Source organism: Dendrobium catenatum, unplaced genomic scaffold, assembly GCF_001605985.2.
Source record: "Dendrobium catenatum unplaced genomic scaffold, ASM160598v2 fragScaff_scaffold_1029, whole genome shotgun sequence".
Lineage (NCBI taxonomy): Eukaryota > Viridiplantae > Streptophyta > Magnoliopsida > Asparagales > Orchidaceae > Dendrobium > Dendrobium catenatum.
In genome coordinates, this window is record NW_021319491.1 from 13,424 (window position 1) to 39,592 (window position 26,169).

General features: G+C 34.2%; 1 protein-coding gene across 1 annotated transcript in view; it reads left to right on the plus strand.

Annotated features, from left to right (window-relative positions):
- Nucleotides 1–1,807: 1,807 nt before the first annotated feature.
- The window catches only part of LOC110107531, a 34,220-nt gene continuing 9,858 nt past the window's right edge, over nucleotides 1,808–26,169 (plus strand). Inside the window, exons 1-14 of the mRNA XM_020837806.2 lie at nucleotides 1,808–1,827; nucleotides 2,579–2,887; nucleotides 2,969–3,343; nucleotides 3,420–3,738; nucleotides 3,936–4,094; nucleotides 4,195–4,358; nucleotides 4,520–4,700; nucleotides 4,771–5,037; nucleotides 5,123–5,329; nucleotides 15,963–16,017; nucleotides 16,116–16,252; nucleotides 16,409–16,912; nucleotides 16,996–17,811; nucleotides 17,892–17,968. Coding sequence (XP_020693465.1) covers nucleotides 1,808–1,827; nucleotides 2,579–2,887; nucleotides 2,969–3,343; nucleotides 3,420–3,738; nucleotides 3,936–4,094; nucleotides 4,195–4,358; nucleotides 4,520–4,700; nucleotides 4,771–5,037; nucleotides 5,123–5,329; nucleotides 15,963–16,017; nucleotides 16,116–16,252; nucleotides 16,409–16,912; nucleotides 16,996–17,811; nucleotides 17,892–17,968 — 3,590 coding nt within the window. The remainder of the gene's footprint in view (nucleotides 1,828–2,578; nucleotides 2,888–2,968; nucleotides 3,344–3,419; nucleotides 3,739–3,935; nucleotides 4,095–4,194; nucleotides 4,359–4,519; nucleotides 4,701–4,770; nucleotides 5,038–5,122; nucleotides 5,330–15,962; nucleotides 16,018–16,115; nucleotides 16,253–16,408; nucleotides 16,913–16,995; nucleotides 17,812–17,891; nucleotides 17,969–26,169) is intronic.

A 26,169-nucleotide genomic window follows, 5' to 3' on the forward strand; every position in this document is an offset into this window, starting at 1 on the left:
AAATTTTTTTCTTTTACTGTCGGATCGAGATAGAATTTTCACCTTACTGGATTTCTTCTTTTTGAAAATTAAATTGTATTTCATCATATTACTTCAATTTGAGAAACGAGCAAAATGAAAGTGTACAATATCAAATTAAATCACTTACGCTTCTGTAAGAAGAAATTTCAATTTCCATATTCTTTCATTTTCTCGTTCAGCTTTTCTTATTTACATTTAGAGAAGGCATTCCTAGTTGTTTATATAAAATATCACGGAATGATTTATACATAAATGGGAAGAATCAATCTTTTAGGATTAGATGGGGGCATATAAAGAATATTAATAAAAGTATTTTTTGAGAGTAAGTTTTAAGATCTTAAGATTATGTCTGTGCATGAGGATGTTAATATTCTGTAGGAAAAAGTGGTTAGTGATATTAAGAATATTGCAAAAGATGTGCTTTGAGTTTCGAAGGGAAAAGCTCCTAATAGTAAAAATAGTTGGTGGTGGAATACAAATGTGCAATAAAAGATAAAAAAAGATTTGTTATAAAAATTGGTTTAGATGTAAAAATTCTGATAATTGGGAAAGCTATAAAGAGGCTTGTAAGGAATCTAAGAAAACTATTTGCGATGTAAAGGGCTTAGCTTTTAATGATTTATATAATAGATTAGATACTAAGGAGGGAGAAAGATATATGTATAAATTAGTCAAACAAAGAGATAGGAGTAGTAAGGATTTAGTTCAAGTGAAGTATATTAAGGACGAAGATCAAAAAGTTTTTTTCTTATAATATGATATTCATCAGAGGTTGATGAGATATTTTGCTAAGCTTTTTAGTGAAGAATGTGAAAATACGATTGACTTTAGTAATTTTATCACCCTAAATAAAAAAAAAAAAAGATTTTTGTTTTTATCGGTGTATAAGTAAAATCAAAATTATAGAGTTTTTAAAGAAAATGAAGTATGGAAAAGCTGTTGGACTTGATGATATTTCAATAAAGATGTGAAAATGCTTAGGAGATAAAGGAATTTTTTGACTTACTAAACTTTTTAATACTATTTTGAAGACTAAAAAGATGTCAGATCAGTGGAGAATGAGTGTCTTAATTCTTATTTTAAGAATAAAGGTGATGCTCAGGAGTGTGCGAATTATAGAGGACTTAAGTTAATGTGTCATACTTTAAAAATATTGGAGCGAGTTATGGAGCGTAAGTTGCGGCGTGATACTAATGTTTCTCAAAATCAATTTAGATTCATGCCAGGTAGGTCTACTATGGAAGATATACATTTATTGAGAGGTATGATGTAGAAATATAGAAAAAATAAGGAGGATCTACATATGATATTTATTGATTTAGAGAAAGCATATGATAAAGTTCCAAGAGAAGTGTTATGGAGAGTTCTTGAAAAGGTTTTCGCTTGAGTGGATCTAAAACTTAATATATATAGTGTAATTTTAGTAGCAATAGACCTAGTGAGAGGATTGTGACTTTGGGCGATCAAGTCATTAATAAGAGTACACGATTTAGATATCTTGGTTTTATTGTTCAGAGTGATGGTGAAATAGATGGGAATATTATCAGCAGAATTCAAGTTTGATGGTTGAAGTGGAGGAATGCATCGGGCTTATTATGCGATAGAAAAGTCCCCCTCAAACTTAAGTGAAAAATCTATAAGCTGGTGGTGAGACCTGCAATGCTTTATGGTGCCGAATGTTGGCCATTAAAAGAGAAGCATAATAGTAAGTTAAATGTGGCAGAGATAAGAATTCTCAGGTGGATGAGTGGATCAATAGCTTTTACCCTTAGAGATAGGATACGAAATGAGCATATATGCGAAATGGTTAGAGTTCCAGTAGAAGATAAGATTAGAGAGAGTCGTCTTAGATGGTTTGGTCACATAAAAGGAGACTGGGCTATGCGATAGCGGTAGACTTGGAATTTCAATGAAATCGGAACCGTCAATTTGATTTCCTGATTTAGGGAAGGATGAACCCGATCAGATCCGATTTGACTCGATTTGAGATGAGTCAACAAGAAAAATGCATCAACTAGGATGTCAACAGGCAAATCTAAAACATAAGTATTATAATTGATTTTTCTTTCATGCAATTTCTTTTATCTGGTTTGTGTTAAAATTTGGAGATATAGAAATCATAACAAAGTCACTTCATTGTATTCTCGAGTGCTTATTTCATAATGCACAATGTCTAAGTATTTCTTATTGTGCAATTCAATTTGTTATCTTGCTTCATCATATAAATTTTAACATATGTTATGCAATTGATGTATCAAAATCAAAATTTGTACGTAGCACTAAAGGGAAATGTTCAATAAGTTTACACAATCGAGAAGTTTTGTAATGTAAATACAGCGAGCACCAGAGCAAACAAACTAGCACTATTCTGTCAGTCCAATAAACTCACTATATATTTCAAAAACAGCGTCCTGCAATTGGCATCGCTTTTGATTTTGGTTAGTTTCAATGCCAGAAAAGTGCAGTATTAATTTGTGGGGATTTCATGTTAATTTTCTAATAATGCGTTTGAGTCAGTTATCATTGCAGTTATCTAATGACAAAATCTCTTTTGTAGGCCTGTGCCACCTACCCAGGTTGTAGTAGCTGTTAGTAATGCTTATGGCCGTGTCCGGAAGCCATTGGGCTTCAAGCTTGTTGGTTTGTTTTCAAACTTTGAAATATTGATTGGAGGGAGCCAATCTGGCAGCAATGCTGATTGTTCCATCTGGATGCCAATTCCCCCTCCAGGCTACACTGCTGTTGGCTGTGTAGCACAAGTGGGAAGCCAGCCACCTTCCAATCATGTTGTCTATTGCCTTCGATCTGATCTAGTAACATCTACGACATATTCAGATTGCATATTTTATGTCCCACCACAACCGAGGTATTTAGTTGTACTTTTAGCATATTTATTTTAGTTGTGCATTGAATGTTATCTAACTTCCAATTTCTATTTTCATCTTAGGGCTTTGTCTGGTTTTAGTATATGGCATGTTGATAATGTTCTTGGCTCTTTTTATGCACACTCATCAGTGGATTACCCCTCTAAGGATGAAAGTTTTGATTTGCACCAAATTCTTCTGCGTTACCCCAATTGGCATTTCTCTGTTAAGAAGAATCCTCAATCTGCTAGTCATGATCAGCAAACATTTAACTCTAGTAATGCCTCTTCTGGATGGGATATTCTGAGAACATTATCACAGACAAGTTATTTCATGTCAACGCCACATTTTGAAAGGATCTGGTGGGACAAAGGCTCTGATTTAAGAAGGCCAATTTCAATCTGGCGACCAATTCCACGTCAGGGTTTTGCTCCCCTCGGTGATTGCATAACAGAGGGGTTTGTACGGAAATGTTGTAACCTACTTTCTATTTCTGTGATCTTATTAGTGATTATCAATTACAACATGTTTCAGGTTAGAACCACCAGCTCTTGGACTAGTTTTCAAATGTGACAACTCGGTGATTTCGTCCAATCCTATTCAATTTACTAAAGTTGCTCATGCTGTTGGCAAAGGGCTTGAAGATGCTTTTTTCTGGTACCCAATTCCTCCCCCAGGCCATGCTTCTTTGGGATGTGTTGTCACTAGAAAAGATGAAGCACCTCGAAAGGAGTCATTTTGTTGTCCAAGGATTTATCTCGTTAATCAAGCAAATGTATTTGAGGAACCAATCTCTAGATCTACTAGTTCAAAGGGTCTCAATTGCTGGAGCATTTGGAAAGTTGAAAATCAGGTTTTAGATGCATTTATTTGTAATTGCATTATGTCTCCAAATTGAAAATTGTAAATGAGCTTCTAAGAGAAATTTTCAGAGTATACTATAATAGTTAGTATGACAGTCCAAGTTTATTGTGTTTAATCGTTCACTGTTTATTGTACATTTTTTTCTTTTCTTGCCTTCATTCTTTAAAATTTCTTTCCTATTTGTAGGCATACACATTTCTTGCACGATCTGATCTAAAAAAACCCTCAAGTCGTCTGGCATACACAATAAGTGAATGCGTGAAACCTAAAACACGTGAAAACATCAGTGCTGAGATGAAGTTGGGGTGCTTTTCACTCACTGTCTTAGATAGCTTTCTTGGAACAGTATGTAATCTTGTAAACTCGTTTTTGAAGGGAACTAAATGCATTGCTTCCATCTTTTTGTATTTGTTTTGTTTATTAGTTTTACTGTGTGATGGTCTAGATGACACCAGTAATTGATACAACTATCACAAATATAAATCTTGCCACACACGGGGGGCTTGAAGCAATGAATGCCGTACTTATTTGTTCAATGGCTGCATCAACATTCAACAGACAGTTGGAATCATGGGAGCCTCTTGTTGAACCATTTGATGGAATATTCAAGTAATAAATTTGACCTTTTCTTTCATAATATTAGCATAATATATCTGTCTTTTAAATTTTAATTTCCTTCTTTGATCTTTATAATCTTTGATTTGTGGCATTAATTGGCTATAACCCGTTATGATGCCCCACTAATTTTTTTCCCCCTTAACCTTCTTAAGACTTGAGACGTATGATACATGTGAGCATCCTCCTTCAAAAATTGGAAAGCGTATTCGTGTTGCTGCGACTAGTTCCCTTAATCTGAATGTCAGTGCAGCCAATCTTGAGACCATATCCGACACTGTTGTTTCATGGGAGAGACAGAATAACTTGGTCCATACATTGTCTAAAAAAGCTGAGGTGATCTATAATCTCTTATGAATTATATGTTCTCCTAATTTATTAGCTGACTAACACACCATCTTTCTAGGTAGCTGGCGAAGTTTCAAAAAATTCTCATTTATCATTTTCAGCATTGCATGAAGATGATTTACAAAAAGTGGTCATTGAAAATAAGCTAGGTTGTGATATTTACCTGAGGAAAATAGAAGAAATCTCCGAAGATATTGAATTGTTACGAAGTAACAACCATACATCGTTGTTGGTACCGCCTCCACGGTTCTCTGATAGGTTGAACGTAGCAACAAAATCTAGGGAAACACGCTATTATGTCTCCATACAAATTTTTGAGTCCAAGGTACTTGTAATAATATCAACACTTTTGGAAAGTTTGTACTTTGTTTCTTGTGCTGATATTGGAAATCTGGCCAACGTTACTTCAGGGCTTTCCCATTGTTGACGATGGAAATAAGCAAGACTACTTTTGTGCACTACGCCTTTTAATTGACAGCAAGGTATCAGATCAATACAAGCTTTTTCCACAAAGTGCAAGGACACGATGTGTGAGACCATTGGTATCAGAGGTAAATGGCATGGCTGTGGGCTATGCTAAGTGGAATGAAGTTTTCATATTTGAAGTTCCTGAAAAGGTTGGTATTGAAGAACTTTTTTTTGCAGCTTTAGTGGTCTCCTAGAGTTCAATTGATTACGCCATTCTTTTAATATAAAATATATATCATATTATTTTGGGGTCCTAGATTTTTGTCATGAGAAACTTCAACGTTACAAAGACTACTTTGTAGTATTTCACAGATTTACTAATCAATAGCTAACATTATTTGAATACAACAGTTTAGTCCAGATGATTAATTGCATCTCCTGTAGAAACTATAACTATCATGGATGTTGATTAGATGTTAGTGTTAATGGATTCTTAGTTATAGGAGACGGGATGTAAAATGGTGCATCAGGAGGAGGATGGCGTGTTTGATGATTATAAAACTTTATTGAAGAAGGAGAAAGAATTAGAGTAGGTGGAAATAAGAATAATTGGTTGGTAGTAATGGAATGTTTCTTGAAATCTAACATAAGTTGAAATATAAAATTGATTGGTAGAGGAATTATTAGCGATATCCTTTATTAGTGCGAGAATTATTGGAAGATACATTTAATCGTATGAGAAGGTTTATCCCATCTAAGAATTAAACGAATATCGTCAAAAACACAAGATATTACTGTAATAAAAGAACTTTTTAATAAAGGATGGTGGAGTAGCCCTATTCATACTGGTGGATGGCACATAGTTGATTAACTAGTGGGTTTAATTTTTAGAGCATTATAATGTTTAAAAATTGCATGAAACCTTCTTTTGGAACATTATGGTACAACAAAATTGGGAAATGTCGATGCTCAAATTTAGCTTCCCCGTTCTACTAGAAAGTATAAGGGTAGAATGACTATGCATGTCAGCATTTTCATGATAAAAATGAGAAGTGGATTACATATATTCTTGGGTATTATCAAAATGAAAATTTTTAATATTGGTGTCTTTATTAATAAAATGGATACAAATAATTATATCATAAATGTGTTAAGATAAGATCTATACCTTAGGCATTGGAATGTTTTTCTGTACAATAAAACACTACTATGAGAAGATTTCGATACTAGAAAAGTGGTATGGTTGTATTTAACATACTCATAAGCCTCACATTTAAACTTAGGGACAAAAGAGGGATGATGAGTGAATCCCCTATGATGTTGAGGAGTATGATCTAGATGATAATGGCATTGGTAAGAGGAAGTAATGAAGGAGAGAGCAGTGGATAAAACCTTTAGAGAGATAATAAGTGCTTTCAACTTCTAAACTACTTTCAATCACCTTCTTCGTATTGAGATCTTGCAAAACACATTAGGTGGGAGAAATGATTAATGAGTAGCTATCAAATTTTCTTAGGATGTTTATCGTCAACAGGTTGAGAAAAAAATTTGGAAATATATAAAATATTATTCAAGTTAATGAGGAAGAGATGAATAAATCTGATCCTAGAAATAGAAGGAATTCTATTAGCAGTAATGACATGAACGAGAGTTTACATGTTAAGGGAGGAAAATCATTTGGAATTATCTATTGTCATGCCCCATGATAGCCCCTCTCTGTCAAACAAAGTATAACATTGACATGTTTGATTAAATTTTTGTATATTATACTTTCTAACCCGAAAGAATTTAATAATTAATACAAATCAAATGAACGGAAATTTTTTCATTTATTTAAGTAGAGAGTTTCTAATACACATAATATTCCTTTGTAGTCAATCAAACCTTTGTCCCACACATACTGATTATGCTTTATATCAAAAATAAATTAGTCTGATCAATATATGATCATCATTCAGGTTCTACTTTATCATTTTCCTTACCTAAAATAACATTCAACATAAAATTATATGAGCTTATAAGCTCAGTAAGATAAACACGAACTAGTCTAATACTTTGTGTAATTGTTAGAATGAAATTACTTGAATAATAACTGATTTAATAGTAAGTGAATTATCTAATTGGAAGCAAAATTTGTAATAGAATGTTAGAGCTTAACACATTGAGAGCATTACATTAGATAATGTGTATATATTTCATCTTGCTTGACAAATCTTTTATAATCTCTTTTATTACTAAAAATGAATGTTTTTTTAGCTTTTAAATGTGTTATGTATATAAAAAGAGGCTTTATGGCTTTCATAAGCTCAAAGGCCAGGTATTGAGGACTCTTTTGCCCTTAAAAGCGCACATTTTTATTACCTTATTTGTATAGGATATCATATACATTTTAGCTTGAGTATACCTCTATATGGGCTTACCTTTGTCGCCATACTTATATAGCCGATTTCATTTTAAATATGATAGTAAACTTATACTTAATATAAATAATATTTCAATATAGTTTATGTGCAAATTAAATTTCATCTCATTTATTCTCAATTGATTAATATATATATATATATATATATTTCCTAAATAAAAGTTGAGTATCATATCTAATTGATGAGGTTGATGATCAACTGCAGGATAGACTTACTAGCACCTCAAAACCTCTTTCGTTGTAAACAATCTATGAAAGTTAGATTTTTCAATTCATTGCATTTCCCAATTTACATGTTAAATCATAATCAAATTAACCCGAAATTAAAATTTTACCTCAAAATTATTTTCCTCATATAAGTATCAAAGCATACTGCCTTGAATTGAAATTATGTTACTGAAGAAAATGCAGAAATCTAGATTTTACTTTAATTCCCTAACCATCTTCCTCTCCTTCCCTCCTTTATTTTCCCTTTTTCTTCTTCCAGCCAACCCCATCATCTTGAACTTTCTTCTTTTTCCTTCTTTCTTCATCAGCCTAATCTTCCAGCTCTATATTTCCACCAATCGCAAGTTATGGATGGAGTATTATGTCACAACCATATTCAATAAGCTCGATTTAACGAGCCGTCTGTGTGCAACCCTTCCAAGCGAACCGAAGCTCCCCCTGGTGCGAGACTTCCAGGCGGACCAAAGTCAAATGCCTGCAATTCTTCTAGGAGGAAAAGGAAGCCAGAGTTGGTGGTTTGAAGCCTCCTTCCCATTTCAAAGTTGAGCATGGATTGAGCCCTCCATTTGCTTTCCTTCTCAAAGGTCAGTTGAGATAGCGGCTTCTTTTCCTCCTTCCATCAACTCCGACGAACTTGTAAGCATAACGCGACTTCTGGAAGTTTTCAAACAATGACGATAGCACCTTTGGAGCTTCTTTGGATAGTAAATTCATATCTCGGTGTGGATTGGATAGCAACGGTGACGTTTGGAGTACTTGGACAGTAGCTTGTGGCCTTACTCTTCCACAGTTTTTTTGCCTTTGCAAGGCGAGTGCATTGTGGTTTGCGTCATGGCAACCCGACGAGGTAAAACCATTAAAACTTAGAGAAACCTAGGTTCTCAAAGCCAATAGTTGTATGGCTGATGATCCAAAGTCTTAGGTTTTTAGAAACCTTGTATTTTACTTTTCAAACCTAAAAAGAAAATCCCATTTATTTGTTGTCCTCTTGGAAAATTTTGGGAAATCTAGTGATTTTCATCAAATGACCCTCATGTGAGAGCTAAAACAAGACGTCGTTGCACGTAGGGTTGTTGGATTGGTATCCAACACCCCTCAAATGCATGTATTAACATTCATGTTGCTTTTAAATCCATTACCTACAAATGAACCATAGGCTAGGTGATGTTTTTCCCATCTTAAGACAAATATCGAGATGTAGGTTTCCTTACATTGCAAATCAGGTTTTTCTCCTTAAATCAAACATTATGGCAAAATTGATATGAAGTTTGGGGTTTTATATTTGCTAAATTTGTAGATTCTCCATGGCTTTCATGAATGCTCGAAATGTACTTAGTTAGATTTTATGTATTATGAAGCTCATGGAGATGATGACTAATAAACACCTCTAATTCATAGAAATCCCTATAATTGGAGATGTTTGTTCATGCTTCTAATGCTCCAACATATGAGAAAGTTCTCAAGCTTCAATTCGTTTGATTGTATGCTTTTTTCTTTCAAAGCTTAGATCATAAAGGTGATTCATTGTGTGTTGAAGCTTTTAAACTTTTGTGGAATTTTGCAAATGTTTGGAGATGATTTCAATCAATTTGGAGGCATTTTGTGTTGTGAGATTTCTCATTAACCCCCCCCCCCCCCCCCCCCCCCCCCCCCCCCCCCCCCCCCCCCAAGGTTTATGTTGGAATCCCACATGGAAAGCATAATTAATTAAGTTCATATACAATATTTTACAAAGTAAAAATAAAAGGGAATGTTTTAGATTGTTGCATGTCTAAAGATTTGCAAACTCACTAACATGTTTATCAAATCTCTAAATACTTGTGAAACAAGTGTGGAGTATTCTATGGTTTTCAAAAGCTCATAGATTGTACCCCACTACATACTGAAGTTGATAAACATATTTGTTGCAATTTGCAAGTTGTTTGATCAATAATGACCAATTTAAACATCTAAATGTCTCAAACAAGAAAAATGATGAACCTTTTCGTGCTCCTAGATTTCTTCTAGGTCATATCAAATTAATATTTAGAATATTATTAGAAGCTTCCAAGTCTCATAGATCATGTCAAAATTTATTTAGAAAACTCTTTGAAGCTTTAGGAATCATTTCTTTTTTCCATGAGTCCAAAACATTCATGGAAGAATGAGGAATTTCCTTTCTCGTGCACATCCTCCTTCAAACTTGATGCTTAGAACTTCCTCAAAGTTCCAAGTTCTATGTGCCATGAGTTCTAACGGATATAAAGAGCTTTCTTTCAAACGCTCTTTTCTCCTCATGTGTAATTTTTTTGGGTTTTCTCAAAGCTCTAAATATTTTATTACACGAATGATGAAGACTCTAGGGTAAAATCCTAAGTTACTTCTTCATTTGTTGATGATACAAAAGTAACAAATGAACATCTCCCATTCAAGTCTCCTAATCATGCCAAAATTGATTTAAGAATCATTTTTTAACGCCTTAAAGGTGTATATTTCCCTTCTTCAAATGAATCCAAAACATTCATAGAAGATTAGGAAGCTCCCTTTCAAAATGTATCTCTCTCCCCATGTATGATACTTGGAGCCTCACCAAGGCTCCAAATATTTTATATATGAATCGTGGATCTTAGAACAAAACTCTAAGTTACCCATCCCTTTTGTTGAGACCCAAAATCAATAACCTTTCTATCTCTCTTGCATGATATTTTGGATTTCCCTTAAAATCCTATAGGTGTTATGCCATAAATCCTTGAGCTTGGAGCCAAATTCTAAGTTCTCCCATCTTATTTGTTAGAACACAAAGTCCACAAATAATATCATTGCTTGTTGCTCTCAAAGCCCATATAGAGGTTCTCGAATGACCTCTAAAGAGGCCTAAAGGAGCATTAGTAAATCTTAGAGGGCACTAATAAATCTTAGAGCCAAACTTTAAGGTTTTTCATTTGATTTGTTGGAACACAAGAAAAACAACAAATGGTTTTCCTTGCTTGTTGCTTTCCAAACTCACATAGAGGTTTCCCAAATAACTTCCAAAGAATCTAGAGAAAGAAATAGCAAACTTTAGGGTCAAATCTTAGATTTGCTCGATGTTGTTTGTTGAGGCATACAATCAATAAACAATCTTCTCCACCTCCTTGTGCATGATATGTTGGTATTTCCCTAAAATCCTGAATACATGAGATATGCACTCTTGAACTTAGAACAAAATTCCAAGTTATTTTATCCTTTGTTTTTTATAAAACATAAACTCAACAAGCATATATCTTTTTTTCCCTCTCATGCTTGATGTTTGGAGTTTCTTCAAAATTCCAAATATTTTAGTACATGAATCTTAGAAACCGTTAGGAGCTATCACTAATCTCCTTCCATTTAGTGTTGTGGATTTTCTCAAAATATTCAACACATCATATCACAAGTTTCCAAACTTAGAGTTATATTATAAGTTTCTTAAAACCAATAAATGATATCTTTGCATGTGGCCTTCAAAGCCCATATAGAGGTTCCCAAATGACCTCTAGAGGGGCCTAAAAAGGCACAAGCAAAGCCTTAGAGCCAAATCCTAGGTTCATCTCACCTCTTGTTTGTTGAAATCCAAAATCAACAACAAACTTTTTTTCTTGTACATGATGTTTGGGAGCATCCTCCAAGCTCCAAAGCTTTTGGATATTAGAAAGAAATTCTAAGTCATCCTTTCCTCTTATGCACGAATGATTTGGAGCATCTCAATGCTCCAAATATTTTATTGCATGATCAATCCATTTACCCCTTGTTTGTTGACATACAAAATCAACAAACATTCATCTATCTCTCTTCCATGCATAACCTTTGGAATCTCCTCAAGGTTCTTAAGGTTCCAAATGTTTTATGACTTGAAATTTCTTGAACTTAGAATCCAATTATGAGTTTTTCTATCCTATTTGTTGGAGCATAAATTAATGAGTGATCTTCTAGACATAGGATTTAAATACTAGTCTTCCTTATTTTCTTAGCTCAAATCAAGCAAGTGATCATCTTTCTTTGAATATCAAATGTTCAAAGAAATTCCATCATTCACTTAGGCCTCGTTTGATTAGGCTTTTTTTCTCCGTTTCCGTTTGAATACTCCGAAATCAATTAGTATTTACTGTTTGGAATCAAAGCTTAACAATAATTCCTTTTTAATAAACATCGTTTTTTCGGCGGTTACAAAATTCTTTTTGTATATGCTTCTTCGGTCACAAAACGGAGTTTCGGTCACAAAATGTCTTTTATAATAAAATCTCAAAAGCAGAACTCCTAAACAAACAATTTAAAATTATTTTCAAGTATTAATAAGCACTTTTAAAAATATTAGTCAAACATATCTCATTATTGAAACTCCATTTTATTGAACGACTTTTTCTCAACCTCATTTTCTAAAACTCCTTTTTATGTAAGCATAAACCGAATCAAACGAAGCCTTAGCCTAAACCAAGTATCTGGTCACCTCTCTTTGAACATCAAATGTTCAAGAAATATTCACTAACTTGCAATCCATAAATTGCATATTTGGTTCCCTCTTTCTATGACTCATTGGTTATAGGAATCATCTCATTCTCCCAAGCCAAAATTAGGAGAATGCATGTCTTCCCTTGAACGAAAGATGTTCAAGAGACATTCCAATTTGCAACCTCCAAATTGCATTTTGTTCCCCATCTCTTACAACTCAAAATTGTAGGAAAACATCCAGTCCTCATGTCATGTATTATGGATTTCTCCAAAACCCTAATACACCACATTGGAAGCTTTGGAAACTTAGAACTAAACTCTAAGCTTTCCTTTTATAGTTTTGTAGGAGCCCAAAACCAACAAATGATATATTTGTCCGTGACTTTCAAAGCCCATATAGAGGTTCTCAAATGACCTCTAGAGGGGCCTAAGAGGGCACAAGCAAGGCCTTAGGTCCAAATCCTAAGTATCTTCCCTCATTTGTTGAAGCATAAAATCAACAAATGAACAATTTTCCCTCTCATGCATGAATTATTTGAAGCATCTCAATGCTCCAAACACCTCACTGCATGATCAATCAATCTACCCCTTTTGTTTGTTGATACAAAATCAAAAGCAAATATTTCACCTCTTTTTTCACTCTTATAACTTAAAAGTTGTAGGAAATTATGTCATTCTCCTAAACTCAAATTATGAGAGTGTGCACTCCTCTTTGAATAATTAAATGTTCAAAGAGCATTCAAGAATTTGCAACTCCTAAGTAGCATTTTCTTCTCTTTCATTCCCCCGACCCAAATTGGAGGAATGAACCTTCCCTCTTTGGACATCAAACGAAAGCCCATTCTCCAATTTGCAATCTATAGGTTGCATTTTGCCTCTTCATTTCCTACAAGCCAAAAATTTCAAGAAACCTCCAAATTCTCCTTTCTCTCTCCTAAACCCAAATTGGGATATTGTATATCTTCTCTTTAAACACCAAATGTTCAAAGAGCATTCATAAATTTGCTACCCAAAGTTACACACTTCTCTCCTTCTGCAACCAAAAAAATTGTAGGAAAATCTCTCTTTCACCCAATCCAAGTTAGGTGAATGAGTAATGAATGTTTTTTGACTTGTAGTTCCAAAACTATGGATCATTTATCCTTTTTATAGTATCAAATGTCTTAGAAAACTCTCTAACTCCTCAGCCCCTAAGCTATGAGTTTTGTTTCATTTCCCTTAGCTCCGAAGCTAAGCGGAAAATTTATTCCCTTAAAGATAACACATATTCCTATACCAAATATAAGAATATTATTCTCATTTCTCCTTTATTCTCCTAACCCATGTTAAGCGAATGAACCATTTTCTTTGTACACCCAAAAGTCTAAAGAATCCATGACTTGTAACCAAACATACATATTATCTTCTATGTTTGCTTCAACTACATTTACCAAACCAAACTTTCATCATTGGAAATCAAAACTTAATGATTTATCATGTCATTTGCCTAACCTAAACTTTGCAAATGAACCCCCATTCTTGAATATAAAAATTCAAGGAGATATCCTCTTGATTTGTAGCCTCAAAGATACAAATCTTCTCTCAATTTTATAGGCTCCAAGAGCCCTAGAAGATTTCTAACCTTGACTCCAATTATAGGTTTCCTCTCTGTCTACTATAATTTCCAAGTTGTATGAGATCTCTCTCTCATTCTATAGCTCCAAAAGCTAAGGAGAACTCTCCAATATTTAGCACAAAAGCTAAAATATTGAATTCCTACATTCCCTATCTCTAGCTCCATAAACTAAGTAAGAGTTTCCAACACTTAGCTCAAAGGCTATATGTTGGACATTTTCCCTTCCTTTTCTTTAGCCACAAAGCTAAAAGAAACATTCATCTCTCTAGCTCAAAAAGCTAAGAAGAGTTCTCCAGCACTTAGCCCAAAAACTAATGTTAGATACATTTTCCTTTGACCCAAACCCTAAGTGAAATACCTCTTCTAGTGACATGTCACATAAGTCTCACACACTTAGCTGCACATTCCCTAGGCATGCTAGGATTAGGATTTTTCCTTTTCTGCGCATGTGGTTGATGATTTGGTGTGATGGCCTTTGGATTATTTGCATTGTGGCACTTGCCCTTAAGTGGTTAGTATAGAAATTTATATATGTTCTTCTTACAGGTGATCATATCCAATGGAATTAGATATTTTTATAAAAATTTTACCTAGTGTCACAATGCTCGCCTCTACAATATTGTAACGCTCTTTGCTGGATAGCACGATGTCGCAGCGCTCGACCACAATACTGCAACGTTAGTTCATTTCCTCAAAATCTATTGGAGAGATCAATGCTGCAATGCCACTTACCCAATGCCGCAACGCTCCCAAGGGAAAAATTCTTGATTTTTACCTGCATTGACTCAAATCCCAGAGACTCGCTTTAAAACAAATTCAATCACTTTCATGCATACAAAACACTTACGAACATATGTTGAGACATGCAAAAATTTTACTTCATTTTATTTACCAGATTGGGTCATAACAGATGCAATTGTAAATAGATTTAGTATGCATTATAAAAGTTGAGGTGCAGAGTGGCTCTAGCAATGAGCATTACATGTCACTAGTAACGTCGAGAGAACTGCTGGTGCATTATAATGGAATTGACGAAGGAGAATGCAGGTTAGGCTAGCAGGGGAAAATTGCAAGAAAGTGCTAATCTTGGTCTTATACCATGTTCAAACAATTGAAAACAAGCTCATTTATTTCATTATAGAACTTGGGCCTACATACAGGAAATTACAATGGTAGAATAGGAAGAAAATAATACTGAGATTATTCTCATTTAAGAGAATATATTACATAATAAAGACAAAATGTGCCAGTTACTAACTTCTCAATATAGTAAATCTCTACGATTAATATTAACTATAGTTGTTTACTCTTGTGATGGTTATGTATATCCATATCTACCTAAGCTGAATGTTTGAGGTTCTAGATAGAATTCATTGGAAGAGGGAAAGTACAGGTTCCTCTTAGCGATGGAGAAGAAGTTTTTTGTCGCTGCACTGCTATCCATAAAAGTTAGGAAGAAACATATTACGTTTTGTAAAATTACATGGAACCCAGTGCTGATCTGAAAGACTGAGGTCATGCATCTATCAGTAGGGGTGCAAGAAGGATATGCGTTGCCAATTGCCATATGCGAGTGGCAGTTTCTTTCTTTTATTTAAAAGTGTTCATCATAATTCAGCAAACAGTATAACCTGAGCAGGCAACGTTTTTCAAGTGATTGTGTAGCTAACCAAATTTCATTGATTAGCTAAACTTAAACGTTATTTGTATTTCTTGTTTGCACACTGGTTGCTACCGTCACACTAATATTGCGGTGCTGGATACTACAACACATGGCTGAACATAATCTTTCAAGGAAGCTATTGGACAAAATTATTGTATTAAGCTTAGATTATACTATCTGGTTTCTGTATCTTAGTGCGAAGCTTTCTTTCATTCTACCTACAAACATGTCAATGAATGAGCTTATATAATGTTGCATGAACTAAAACCTATGTTTAGGAGAGTAAAACTGAAATTTATTTAATTTCTAACAACATCGATTTTTTTTATTCTGGCATTAGGTTTTGGACTTTAGATTATGGAATTAATGTGCTGATTACACATTATTGTTTACAGTTCATCTACTTTTTTTTTTTTTTCTTTTGCAATGGATCTGAGAAGTTATCATTATATTATGTCCATTGATCAGGGCTTCGCTAATTTGGAAGTAGAAGTTACAAACCTAGCTGCTAAAGCTGGGAAAGGTAACATTCAGTGCGCAGCAATTCCATTTATAAATTAATGTATTGTTATTATTATTATTTTGATTGCAATGTTTGACGGAGATTACTCTGAGTTTTAGGTGAAGTCATAGGTGCATTATCTGTTCCTCTCAGTATAAGTTGCAATACCCTAAAACGGGCTACTTCTATAAGAATGCTACAGCAAGCCGTAGGTTATGATGGTCGGAATATTTCATCATATGCTTTACGGAAGAGGGTAATTCATTCCATATGTCGTGCTTTAGTATTTGCATTGTTCTATGCCTAATTCACTGTATTTACAATGGCATTGCATGTCTTTAATATGCATTCTATCTCGTACACATTCTAACCAGAATCATTTAATTAATCAAAACAGTTTACATACTGTCAGGTTCATAATCATGTAGAGAATAATGACTGTGGTATGTTGGTAATTTCTACCGCATATTTTGAACGCAATATTGACATGAATTTTCAAAAAAGTATACAAAGTGCAATTCTTGTTGATAGAGATGTTGGTTTCTGGGTTGGGCTTGGGCCTGACGGACCATGGGAAACCTTTAGTTCAGTATTGCCATTATCCGTTGTTCCTAAATCGCTTGACGGAAACCCTTTTGCATTTGAAGTACTTATGAGAAATGGCAGGAAACATGCTCTGCTTAGGGCTCTTGCGGTTATCAAGAATGAAACTGATATCAAGGTAGAAGTTTCTTTATGTCCTTCCTCCATGCTAAACAGTCCTATTCTAAATGAGGGTAGGGAAAATCCTGCTGTTGAATTGGAAGAAATATTTGAAAATCAGCGATATCAACCAATTTCTGGGTGGAGAAATTTATCCAATTTTCATGGTGACCCAGAACATTGGAGTACAAGGGATTTTTCATACTCATCGAAGGTAATAAATTATCTAATTTGAATTATATAACTATTGATATGGAATTCTTTGTTCTAATTTAATATATCTTAACAAATTTGAAGGAATTCTTTGAGCCGCCTCTGCCCTCTAGTTGGCGGTGGATTTCTGCCTGGAGGATTGATAAGTCCGACCTTGTCGACAGTGATGGTTGGGCATATGGAACTGATTTTCAGAACTTAAAATGGCCTCCAAGTTCGTCGATGTCTTCCTCAAAATCAGCTCTACATTTTGTACGGAGAAGACGATGGATACGCAATAGACAACTAATACCTGATCAAAACATTAATGACCATAGGAATATCATAACCATTATAGATCCAGCCTCTTCATCTTTTTTGCCATGGACCAGTATGGCAAGCGATTCAGATTTGTTTTTGCAGGTTCGTCCGTACGTTGAGAATCCTCAGGAATTATATGTTTGGGGTCAAATAGTGGCCTTGGGCTTCAGCAAAGATCAGTCTGCCAATCAGTTGGCTTCTGTTACTAGACAGAACATGCTGAGCCAACTAAGCATGCTCAACTCATGTTTGAGGTTGAACAATCTTGAAAAGAATGATATACTGTTGTGCTGCAATCCTTGCATCAGTGGTAGACAAAGTACATGGTTCAGTGTTGGGACTGATGCTTCAGTTCTTCACACAGAATTAAATGCTCCTATTTATGATTGGAAAATATCCATCAATTCTGTTCTCAAGTTGGAAAACAAGCTTCCCTATGAAGCTGAATATGCTATTTGGGAGAAAACAATTCAAGGGAATATGGTTGAACGGCAGCATGGTATTGTATCATCAAATGGCAGTTCTTTTATTTCTTCGGCTGACATACATAGGCCTATCTACCTTACATTGTTTGTTCGTGGTGGTTGGATATTAGAGAAGGTAACTGATTATCTGATTAGAAAATGCATCTAGTTTTGCTTTGAAGATTCTTGACATCTGATAATTTTTTGCCCCTTTAGGAAGCTGTTCTGATTATGAATCTCTTAAACCTTGACCATGATTCGTCATTTTGGCTGATTCATCAACAAAGTAAGAGGTATGTGTTTTTACTTCATTACTGGAGGATATTGTGCAATTATTGTGTAGTCATTCATGGATGTGTTGCCTGTGTCAAATCTTGTAAAGCGTGAATGAACTTTCATGAAAAACATAAGCATATTTTTATTTGGATTTTTGAAATTTTACAACCACATCGGAGCCTTATCAAAAGGTCACGGCCTCATCTGAACCTCATTGAAAGGCCCAAACCCAGTAACAGATTCCCCGGATTTTTATGAACTGAATCCAAGATGAATAAGACTACATTTTCGAAACCAAGTATGAACTTAGTCCTCTTTTATGTGCATTGTCCTGTGGCTTTTTGTGTTTGGTAAAATGTCCAAGTAGAGCACCTTGTTCTATTCCCCTAAACCCAAAACATTCTTTGATTCTCTCTCATCTCTCAAACAAATATATATATATATATCATTCATCCATAACTAACCTGAATATATATATATATATATATTCACTATGACTATGTGACTTTGTAAATTTATAGATTAATGTGTTTGTCATCAACAACATTCTTAAACTGGTTTATCAACATCAATAGATTTATTAGGCTCATGTTGTGTCAATGTGTGAACTCGTGGTTGAACATTCTACCTTTGTTGAATTTGTGTTGTAGCTGGAGTAGTCGATTTTATCATCTTTAGTTTACCAAAATATAATTTATGGAGTTGCTTTGCTTGATTTCACTTCTTCTGATGCCTTATGGCCAAGTATAGGGCAATACTTTGATATTTGTCCAACTAATTACACCAATAGCAAGTGTTAAAATCCAACAAATTTTTATATTTAAAGCTTCCACAAACTTACTAGTAGCATCACTATTAATCTTGCTAGATTTAAACTTTTTCCCATTTGATCCTTCTCACTAAGAAATAAGTACATCCTCTTCAGTATTCTTTCTGTTATGTAAATTTCTATGCTTCTGAGTTATTTGAAAATCAATCTCTATACTTTTCTGGCCCTTTCCACAAGTACTATATAGTCGTCAAATCCTAAAAATAACAAACAATTGCCTAATTGTATCCTTTCAAATAAATAAAAATCGACTATTTTTTTTCCTTCTATATTGTTGTTGTCATGTACATGTTTTAGATATCTTAGATCTATTGTTCAGAGTGATGGTGAAATTGATGGGGATATTATCATCAGAATTTAAGTTGGATGGTTGAAGTGGAGGAATGCATCAGGCTTATTGTGCTATAGAAAAGTCCCCCTCAAACTTAAGGGAAAATTCTATAAGATGGTGGTGAGACCTACAATGCTTTATGGTGCCGAATGTTGGTCATTAAAAGAAGCATAATACTAAGTTGTTGCAGAGATGAGGATGCTTAGGTGGATGAGTGGCTTCCCTTAGAGATAGGATACGAAATGAGCATATACGTGAAAAGGTTGGAGTAGCTCCTGTGGAAGATAAGATTAGAGAGAGTCTCCTTAGATGATTTGGTCACATTAAACGGAGGCCTTCCGATGACCTGGTTAGGAAAGTTGAGGTATTAGATTTGACTTATATTAAGAAAGGTAGAGGTAGACCTAAAAAGACTTGGTTAGAAAATATTAGAAATAATCTTTCTTTATTAGATTTAAATGAGAATTTGACTTTTAACCGGACATAATGGAGAAAAAGGATTCATGTAGCCGACCCCACGTAGTGGGACAAAGGCTTGATGTTGTTTTTGTTGTATACAGTTGTTGTCAGGTCCAAAGTTCTAGATGAGAAAGTGGAGGGTTGCATTAGGTAGTCAACAACCATTATAAAACTTATCGAATAATCATGATATGGATTATTTAATATATTGTGTTTATGTTAAGGATTGATGTTGTTGTTGTTATTGTATTGTGTTAATGTTAAGGCATTTCTTGGAAGCGACGCGCTATATGGCCTAAATACAATGACAAGTGGGTAAAGGTCGCTGCACCAATGCTTTGATGCGTTATTAAATAGGCAAGGTTTCTCACATAATAGACAGATGGTGGGAAAAAAAAGCTAATTCATGAAATTAAAATTAAGATGGAGTCGTACTAGAAATGGTATAGGTTTTCTTATATATAAGATTTTAATGGATAATGTTGTAAAAATTAATAGAATTAGTGATAGAATTATAGTTTTAAAGATGATTGTTGATGCTAAGATTATTAATATTATAAGTGCTTATGTTCCTCAAATATGTTTGAATTTAGGTTCAAAATTAAAATTTTGGAATAAATTAAAAGAATTAATATAAAAGGTATATATTGATGAAAATAATTTTATTGGAAGTGATTTAAATGGACAAGTTGGTAGAGAGGTTGATGATTTTAAAAATATTCATGGTTGCTTTGGGTTTGGAGCAAATAATAATCGTGGTAAGATGATATTAAATTTTTTCTTAGCTTATGATTTTGTAATTGCTAATATCTTATTTAAGAAAAAAAATAATCATTTATAAGAATGGATATACTAAAACTCAGATTAATTATTTTCTTATAAGAATAATAAACTATTTAGGTTGCAAAGATTGTAAAGTTATTCCGAGTAAAAGATTATATACCCAACATCACTTATTAATTTTGGACTTTAAGATGAAGGGGGAGAAAATCAAAAATAAAGTAAAACGTTGTTCTAAGATTAGATAGGGACTTTTAAAGAATATTAACAAAAATATATTTTGAGAATAACATACTAAATCTTAAGATTTTGTTCCTGCATGAGGAAGCTAATGTTATGTGAGAAAAATTAGTTAGTGATATTGCAAAAGATGTGATTCAAGTGTCAAAGAAAAAATCTCCTTATAGTAAAAATAGTTGGTGGTGAAATCAAAATATGCACAAAAAAAAAATTGTTATAAAAATTGGTTTAGATGTAAACATTTTGATAATTGTATAAGATATAAAAAGGCCCATAAGGAGTTTAAGATGGAGATATGCGGTGCAAAGATTTTAGCAGTTAATGATTTATATAAGATATCAGATACTAAGGAAGGAGAAAGATATATGTATAAGTTAACCAAACAAAGAGATAATAGTAACGATTTAGTTCAAGTGAAGTGCATTAAAGATGAAGATCAAAAAGTGTTTTTGTTAGAAGAGGATATTCAAGAAAGGTGGATGAGATTTTTTTCTAAACTTTTCAATGAAGATTATGAGAATGTGAATAACTTTAGTGACCTTAGTATCCTAAATGAAAATAAGAATTTTTATTTTTATCAACGTAATACTAAAATCGAAGTTAGAGATACTTTAAAGAAAATGATTCTTTAATTATAATTAGTTATTAATTAATGATAACTGAATCATAATTAATTAAATTTACTTATGATTAATTAACCTTTAATTATAATTACTTATTAATTAATCATATATTATTTATAATTAAATAAATTTAAGTATGATTAAATTTTCTTTAATAATATTTAATTATTATTAATTATAACTAATTATTGATAATTAAAATTAATTATAAAAAAATGATAGTGATAAGAAAAGAAGTAAGACTTCCCTTTTGCCTCGGTCCACGTGCCAACTCCACCTCAACGTCACAATTTGCTAAGGTATAAGTTCCAAACTTTGAAAACCTGATTTCGACGCTTGCAACGTGACAAAATGATCACCTATACACGTTTTTCTTAGCGTGGTGGGAGGAAGTTAGTCGCGGTGCTCTCGACGAATCGGGTAATCGTATAAAATCCCTTCTTCGGAGTTCGTGGCGCACCGAAAAATCGCCTATACACGCTTTTCTTATTGTGGTGGGATGGGAGTCCGGTGCGATGCGTATGACGAAGTAGGGATACCCATAAGTACTCGCTTGCAGGAAAATAATTGTCTTTCTTTTGCAACAGCTACTGAAGACCCATAAACGCGTGGTGGGAAGGCCCAGTTTCCCGTAGTTTTCCCCTAAAAGTGGGAGACACTGGAGGCTGCTGAAATTTCGGATACATGCAAGACTGTGCTTGGACCTAGTTGAAGTCAAAAGGATAGGATAAGACTTATACTTGAACTTGTGGACAAAATACAAATGACTAATTTTTAACTTAATTAAATATATTGAAAGACTCAAGTATTTTTTTCTTTGAACTCGAATTAATAAGAAGCTTGAACTTGAAAGTGATACAAGGGACTTGGTGAATTACAAAGGACTACACTCAAACTTGATTTGAGCATTAAATGAACTTGAACTTGCAAGATGAACAAGGATATGACTTGAGGGCCTGAACTTGAACAAAACCTAAATCAAACTTGATTAAAAAGAGCTTGAACTTGCTACTTAAACAAAAAAGTGAACTTGAACTTGTACTCTGGACTCGAGTTGAACACTAATGGCTTGAACAATTTGAACTCAAGCGAGTACTTGAGTTCGACCACAGGGGACTTGAACAAGAACCTGAACTTTCAAGAATAGCTAGCAAAGACTCGAGCAAATGGAAGAGGCTCATCTTAAGCTTGAACTATACTTGGACTCAAAACTCAGACAAATGCACATAAAGGACCTAACTTAAACTTTAATCAAAGTGATAAGAAATTGAGCTTTCAAGATTGCTAGAGCTTGAACCTCAATGAACCATGTCTTCAATGTGAAGTCAAACTCAAAACAAGTTCGAGGAAATGATGTTGAACTGAACTCGGATGCAAATAACAAATGACTTGAACTTGGGTCTGATCGCAAGAGACTTAAACAATCAAAATAAAAGATCCTTTGTTATTCAAACATCACTTTTCTTCTTCTAGTTGAGAAAATAGAAAACTTCTAACACTTAACATGGCTTATCTACATGCAAGCAATCATGACCATATGTTACAAACACAACAATTAAGATGCAGTTAAGGGTACTGAGTCCCACAAGCAATGGGGGTCAGAATGTATGAAGGAATTAGTAATGAGTGGAGTTCATCCAACATTCATCATACACAATGCAACACATTTGAAGCACATACAAGTCCCTACGAGGTCAAATGCACCATACTTGCAAGGGTGATAAATGGTTGCATAATGCATACGTATGTCCCCCATGTGCACTATTGAAACCTCCAACACTAGCAACATTGCCTGTAGATTGATATGGCAATATTACCACTCCATGGTGGAAGACCCTTCCCTACATGCAAGTGCAATCATCAAAATCACCTGAGATTGGTGAAAGGTGAATATGATGCAAGAACAATGGCTCTCTTATGAACATTTCTAGGAGGTCGTAGTGAATACAACGGGGCCCTATAAGTAAATACGAGCCACTTGTGGATTACAACAGTGGATATATCGTAGGTACAACGAACGACTGTGGGTACAAGTACAGATATCACCTATAACAACTGTAATTGAGATTTGCAAGTACGTTGAGTATGAAGACAACTCGATGTACAGAAAAAGGCATTTCTCGAAAAGATGAAAAGAATTTTTGAACAAATTAGAAATAAACTTCCTGGTGCTCCAGAGTTTCTTCTTGATCTTATACTTCGGAATAAAACAGTTCTAGCACCCATGAACAGTGGAAATTACAAATACTCCCAATTCTCCATTCGTTTTGAAGTTCAATTACTCGATTAAGGATGTTACATCCTATAGAAGTCCAATGCACTGTAAACCTTGAAAAAGAGTTTTTTTTTAAGGCAGTGGCCACGAATTTCAAGAAGGACCTCCCGACGAATAAGAAAAGGGAATCTGTATCAAAACAATGAAATATCACGTAAGATTCAGGTGACAATGCCATGACCTACCTGTAAGAAAAAGTAGGAGATTCGTTAGTGTATTATAATCTACCAGTAAAAAGAAAATCATGCAAGCAGTGCCCGACAGTCTATCTGTACAAAGCAGTGTACAACTCTATTCAGAAGCTGATATAACACGCCACCGGATCCGCAACATTCATGCAAGTAGATAGAAGGCGTTTACAAATATTCCAAGAATGCCCCTGCACATGCATCATAGGTTGTATACACATATGTACACACAATAGGTAATTACAATCAAACACCCACATGAGCCTCGACAAGCATGTTTTGAATACACACGTAACGTCTAGGGATGCTGCGCGGGTCAACAATTTAAACCTGATCCTCCAAAGCATGTAAATAGGAATTGACAAGGTTCAGTAAATAATTATAAAATGCCCCCAAGCACCCGCATGGGCCCTGACGAGTGTCAAAGAATGTTGCGCGGGTCAACAAGTGAATTCAAGTTCGAAACCGATCCTTCTATACCGATCAATAGGATTCGATAGGGGAGCCATCAAATAAATATACGATTGTTGCAACCGATACATTTGTTTTAATACATACATATTAGGCCTTCAAGGCCTACGATCAAGAGAATTTACTAATAAAGGTATAAAACCTATGAAACTCAATCCCCTATCGGCAAGTTGATAGGGTCGACAAGGTTCAAACTTTAAATAGAAATAACCCTAAAAACCTCGATGATGGCCGTGTTGAATGTAAACCTCAACCGGAGGGGTTAATTTCAAATATTTCAAATTTCATCCAAATACCCATTATGATCCAAAATTTCAAGAAATTCCAATTCTCAGATATTTAAAATTAAAAAATAACCCATCTAATAACTTAAAGTAAAATCCATCACCTTCCACAACAATTTGTTAGGGTGAACAAATTAAAATTTACATTAGCTCATATAGAACTAATGCATAGTCGAAAATATCACTAGGTTCCATTCTCAAATAATTTCTTGCCAATAAGGATGTGGTATGTGTCCTCTAACCGGTGGTTTTGCCACCAAATGAAACTGCAGGATAAACGGTTATGACCCGGGGTCCTCTAAATCGAGTGGTTTTGCCGCCAAATGGCACCACAAAATATCGGTTATGGTCAGAGCCAATACACTCCTTAGTAGCATCAAATCCTTGAGATATGAATCAATAAGACATAATCGATAGGGCACAAAGCCCTTTGTTAGCTAAGGTTGATTCAAATTTATTCTCTTAGACAAGCATTAACCCCAGGTCTACAAGGTACCCTTGGACGAAGCAAACAATGGCTGCCGACAAGTATCCTTCTATCAGGTTGGGTCGACTACCTCATCTGACTAAGTAGACCAGGGACCACAATGGCCCTAGACGACGGAACCATGGGATCTTAATTGGGTCTATCATCCATTTCTCCACCATCCGTTTTAAGTGCATGATGGTGTAATTTTGAATTTTAAATATCTAATCTCAAAATCTTCCAATTCTCCAAAATTCTAAATTCTCCAACCATTACAAATACGCATGCTGCTACTATATGCCTGATACTATGTATCTATGGATACAACGTATCTGATTAACGACTAGCCTTAATCGAAAGTTCTCTCTCGTGATCGGGAGGGGTAATTAACTATAGGGGCTTGCGCCTATAAGGAAACTAGAACTCAGATCATAAAGTCCTCACAAAATGAGGGCAAAATCTCTGGGTAGTGTCTTATCTACAAACCCATCTGCCTTTCAAAATTTACCTCGAAACTAATTCCGTTAAAACTCCCTCGAAAGAAAAGAAACAATCAGGCGGAGGCCAGGGCTGAATTTTCAGAGCCCACAAAGATGAAGGAATTTCTTGACTCGCTCAACTTTTTAATATTATTTTGCAGACTTAAAAGATGTCAGATGAGTGGAAAATAAGTGTGTTGATTCCTAATTTTAAGAATAAAGATGATGCACAAGATTGTGCATATTATGGAGGAGTTAAGTTAATATGTCATACTTTAAAACTATGGGAGAGTTATAAAGCATAGGCTGCGGCATGATTCTAATGTTTCTCAAAATCAATTTGGATTCATGCCGGGTAGGTTTATTATGGAAGCTATACATTTATTGAGAGGTTTGATGGAGAAAATTAGAGAGAATAAGGAGGTTCTATAATATTCAAAATGTTCAAAATAAGTGTAAGCATAAACTTCCTCTAAAATATTAATTTATTTTCATTAAATTATACTTTTAATTTTGAGCATTTTGACATATATTTAAGTATATGAAAATTATTAATTTAATTGTATATTTGTATTATTAAATAACTAACTTACTGCTATTTCAGTAACTGTTAATTTGAAATTTAGTAATAGTTAATTATCAGTTATAGTTATCAGTTATGTAATATTTCTTTTAAAATAAAAATATTTAAATGCACCTTTTGTAGCTAATTCACTTAAGCTCACATGCATTGGTTTGATGATATCATGCGGGTGGGAGAGAATAGAGAGCGGTTTGTGGAGCTTTAGTGAAA